Source organism: Echiichthys vipera, assembly GCF_963691815.1.
Source record: "Echiichthys vipera genome assembly, chromosome: 19".
Classification (NCBI taxonomy): Eukaryota; Metazoa; Chordata; class Actinopteri; order Perciformes; family Trachinidae; genus Echiichthys; species Echiichthys vipera.
The window spans coordinates 27,722,762-27,727,384 of record NC_139844.1 but is presented as its reverse complement, the minus strand read 5'-3'; the positions used below and the strand labels follow the sequence as shown (position 1 = coordinate 27,727,384).

The 4,623-nt window shown below is 49.3% G+C and overlaps 1 protein-coding gene across 3 annotated transcripts in view; it reads right to left on the bottom strand.

Moving 5' to 3' along the window:
* Positions 1 to 234: 234 nt before the first annotated feature.
* The window catches only part of bcl11bb (BCL11 transcription factor B b), a 30,692-nt gene continuing 26,303 nt past the window's right edge, over positions 235 to 4,623 (bottom strand). For all 3 annotated transcript variants that reach the window (XM_083933716.1, XM_083933715.1, XM_083933714.1), the window contains one exon: positions 235 to 4,153. In XM_083933716.1, coding sequence (XP_083789842.1) covers positions 2,097 to 4,153 — 2,057 coding nt within the window. In that variant the 3' untranslated portion in view covers positions 235 to 2,096. The remainder of the gene's footprint in view (positions 4,154 to 4,623) is intronic.

The window sequence follows — 4,623 nt, the reverse complement described above, 5'->3', positions numbered from 1 at the left end:
TGCGCGGAGCTGCCGCGGCCTCGGGATCGTGTCCTTTCTCAAAAAAAAAAAAAATCTCACAAGAGAAACAAAATGGCGCAGATAAAACCTGACACTGGGCCAAAACAGCAGGTCGTACTTTCAAGTGAGGATGAGTGTGATGAGCATCGCAGCGCTAAAATGAAAGATGAAGTCTCAATCTCCTTTCATGTGGCTTCACCGTCTCCCTCCCTCCCTCCCTCCCTCTCACGCTCGCTCCGTCTCCCTCTGAGGGTCCGTTATAAGATGTGGCCGGTAGATGTGCATTTGGGTACAACAAAAAAAACACACTTTTCATATGCTTCCAATTTCATTTGAATGACTCTCCTCTCTGGTCAAGGTCTCGCTCTCTCTCTCTCTCTCTCTCTCCATTTCATTCCCACACTTCTTCATTTCTCAGTTCCAATCTTTATTTTTTTTGCGAGAAGAATAGCCCCTACTCAAGGTCGCCCAGCCGTCCCCCTTTGCAGCCGCGCTCAAAATTATCATAACTCATATAGCCTCTTTTTTTTTTTCTCTACCAGATTCATTTCAGGACGAACGACGCAAGAAAAAAAAAAGAAGAAGAAGAAAAACGTAATCCCCCAAAAGTCACGAACACGCACGCTGTCTCAAAATCTGTTACTGGGAGTTAAACCCGTATCACTTTGTGGGGGCGAATGAACAGGCTTCCTTTTAAAACGCCGCTCTAATGCATGAATCTGAGCTAGTGAACTGTGAAAAGACGCCGTCGGAGAGAGAGAGAGGCTTAGAGCACGCGGCGGAGAGAAGAACACACACACTAACACATGTTGATATGAATTTCATTTGGAACCATTTCGTTGGATCCAAAGGGACACGGGAAGATAACCCGGGTCAGAGAGAGACGCCGCGGCGAACACGAGGGGGAGACGGGGGAGAATGATTTGTTGCAATTGTTGAAGTAGCTTTAGCTTAACAAATGGCCTTTTAGTAAGCACACGTGTGGGGGGGGGGGGGGGGGGGGGGTAATCAAGTGGTTTTGATAAAGCAATAATGGATGAAAGTTACACTTAGCATTTACTGTAGATGATGCAAGCAGCTGGTCTTCTGATTGTTTAGGTTGAGGCCATGGTTCACGTACAGTCGGGGCTACTTTAACATATAAAAAAAAGAATATATTTACAAACCATAAACAGGACTGTTCTCCTTCTCACATTAATCACAAGTAGTCTTAACTTAGTCAACATATTAAATATGGTATTTTAATCCTACATTGGGAATGTACTGAGCATCAGTTAAGGCTCCATTAAGTGCGACCTTTATTAATGTCCTCACCGAAGCGAGGACGGCAATACAGTAACTGCATTTTGAAATTATTCACATGCCAATATTTAAAAGGACATTTTCCCTGATTTAATTTGAATGGATTTATCCGATCTTTAAGACGATGTTGGATTTTTTAAATCCAGCATGATGTTTTATTGTCAGGCTGGCGTTCAGTGCTTCAGGCCTGTACGAGGGAGTGGATTGTTGTCCGCTGCTGCAGTTAATATAGAAAAAACAATTATTTTTTTGACTTTAAAAAGCTCACCGCCTTGCACAACTTTACTTACATTTGATAATAAGCTTCCTTAAAGGAGAGAAAAACAAGAAAATTTGTATTAAGGGTGACTTCTTTCCAGTTATTTTAGAAAAAAAAAATGTTTTAGCACATTTCAAAAACTAACTCCATATGAAATCCCACAAAGATGCACCTGCACATGCCAAATATCATTACAAAAATCCAATAAATACAGAAATTATTGCACAGTAGAAAGGCTCCATGGATTCCTAACTGATAAAATCCTCAGACGGTTTGCCAAGAAACACCGAGTTGTGCATTCCAGACAAGTTCTCATTAAAGTTTCCCTTTGTTTCTATTCTCAGGTGGCAGTTTCTGTGACAAGAAAGAAAGATGAACATCAATCGGTCTCTATTTTTATAAGAGAGAGAGATTATCCAGCCAAGCCCCATAGCTGAAGAAGTGGTTATAGGGATTCTGTGTGTGTCTGCTTTTGTGTGTGTATGTGAGTGTTTACGTGTTTACACTGTAGGCTGTATAACGGATGTTTGCTGGCTTAACCTCTGTCCGCCTCCTCCAGTTTGACCTCGCTGGCCATCAAATGTTCGCCATGCCATTTCTTCATGTGTTTCTCCAGCGTGCTGTACACACTGAAGGGCATGTGGCAGATGTCGCAGCGGTACACCTCCTTCCCGAATTGCCCGTGGGTCTTCATGTGGCGCGTCAGCTTGGAGCTCTGGGCGCAGGCATAGCTGCACAGGTCACACTTGTAGGGCCGTTCCCCTGTGTGGCTGCGTCGGTGCACCGTCAGGTTGCTACAGTTCTTGAACACCTTGCCACAGTACTCGCACGTGTCATTCCTCCTATCCTTAGAGCTCGGGGGCCTTCCGGGTCCAGGTCCCCGCAGGAGGTGAGGAGTGCTGCTGCCGCTGCGGCCCGAAGCGCTTCCCCCTTCCATCAGCTCCCCGGGTGGGGTGGAGAAGCGGAGGCTACCCGTCTCAGAGGAGGAGTGCTCGGAGGAGGTGGCGAATGGCGACTGACGGGAATCTGTGAATCCCAAGAAAGGTTCTCTGATGAAGTGGCGTGAAGCAGCGTAGCCAGCCAGGAGCTGAGAGTAGACATTCTCCGGGGAGATAAGGGGTAAGGTTGGGGGAAGCTCCAGCTGTTCCTTCTCTATCTTGATCCTCTTGTTGTTGGAGGCGCTTGGGCTGGTGATGGGGGTGGGCCGACGCTGGAACAGCCCGGGGAAGGAGTCTGCTTCAGATACACTGATCCTGCCATTCATCACAGGCCTCTGGCTCACCTGCTCGTCTCGCTCTCTGTCCTGCTGCCTCTCATTCTCTCTTTCTTCACCCCTCTCTCCAGCGTCTCCATTAGGCTGTCTCTCCAGGCTCCTCTTGTTAGGGTTAAGTCTAAGGTGATTGTCCAGATGGTTGTAGGGATGCATGATGCCCACCCCACCACTGTCACTTACTCTATCCCCGCTCAGGGCTTTCTCCTCAGGGCACTGTCTGGGGCCATTCTCCCTATTCCGGCTGAACTCCTGGGAGTCTTCGCTTAAGTTGGAATCTGGTCGACTTCCATTCCTCAGTTCTTCCTCCTCTTCCTCTTCCTCCTCTTCCTCCTCCTCCTCTTCTTCCTCCTCCTCCTCATTATCCATCCCCATCCTTCTTGAATTGTCCTCCCTACTCTTTTCTTCACCCTCTCCTCCCTCTTCTCTATTTCCCTGTTCGGGGGAGCCACTCATGGACCCAGACTTGTTGTGCATATGTGTCTTCATGTGCCTCTTGAGCTTGCTGGCCTGTGAACAGGCATGATCACATAGATGACACTTGTATGGCCTCTCTCCTGTGTGACTGCGTCTGTGGACAATCAGGTTGCTCTGGAACTTGAAAATCTTGCCACAGAACTCACAGGATTTGGATTTTGCCAGGGTCTGGTTCTGACCCTGGGTGTCAGGAGGGCTGGAAGAACCGTGTCCCCCCTGAGAAGTGGGTGGCTGCGGGGCATAGGTTAGAAATGCCGGGGGCTTGGCACCAGCCTGGAAAAGCGTAGGACTCAGCAAGCGGTGCATGGGTGGCACACGGTTGGGTGAGAGAGGAGGTGTGGGCCCCCCATTATTGGTCGTGTTGCCCGCCAGTTCTCGCAGACGTCGAGAGAAGTCCATGGAAGGAGGGTCCATGGGGGACATCCGCATCACCCTCTCAAAGGCACTGGGGTGCTGGGACAGCAGCCCCATCTCTTCCGGGCCCAGCCGCTCTAGAGGGGGTCTAGGGGGTGGTGGAGGGCTGACAAAGGGTGGTGTTGCAGGCAGCCGGGTCTCCATGTACCCCGGGGGAGGGTGGTGTTCCCTGAGCAGGGGCGCAGCCATGCGGAGGAGGTGGAATGGGTTGTTGGCATCGCCGAGGAAAGTCGGGAGAGGGGAGCGGGGCAGGGCATCAGCGCATGGGGGTGGAGGCAGAGCCATGCGGGGAGTGAGGGAGCAGTTTACTGGGTGGTGATCCAGGTAGATACGGATGCCATGAGTGTGCTGGGCATGCTGAAGCAGGAACCAGGCGCTGGTGAAGGTCTGCTTACAGGTAGTGCAGATGTAGCTGGTCGGCTCATCTTTATCTGTGGGCAGAGAGAAAGAAAATCACCATCAATATTGTAAAATCCAGATCAAATATGCTGAGAAAACATGTTTCAATCATCAACCTAAACCAACATAATATTAGAAAACATACACTCATATTAACTCTGCTTGTGTCTATACTGTATGAGGCGCTTCCATGGGCTTTGTGTGAGTGAGTGTGTGTGCGTGTGTGTGTGTGTGTGTGTGTCAGCGTGTGTGTGTGTGTGCGTGTGTGTTTGAGTGAGTGTGTGTCTACGGGCTAATGCAGATGGCAGGTACTGCCCTAAGGCCACAACACATTATGCTAATTCTAATGTCAGCTAGGCTTTAATATACAGATCCATCTCGTCAACTCTGTCATTTCCATATGGAGACAGGGGAGGCAGCACTGGAAAACAGCACACCAATGGGGGAAAAAGGAAATATGGGAGAAGGAGGGAGGGAGGGAGGGGGAGATGTGGCATTAGAG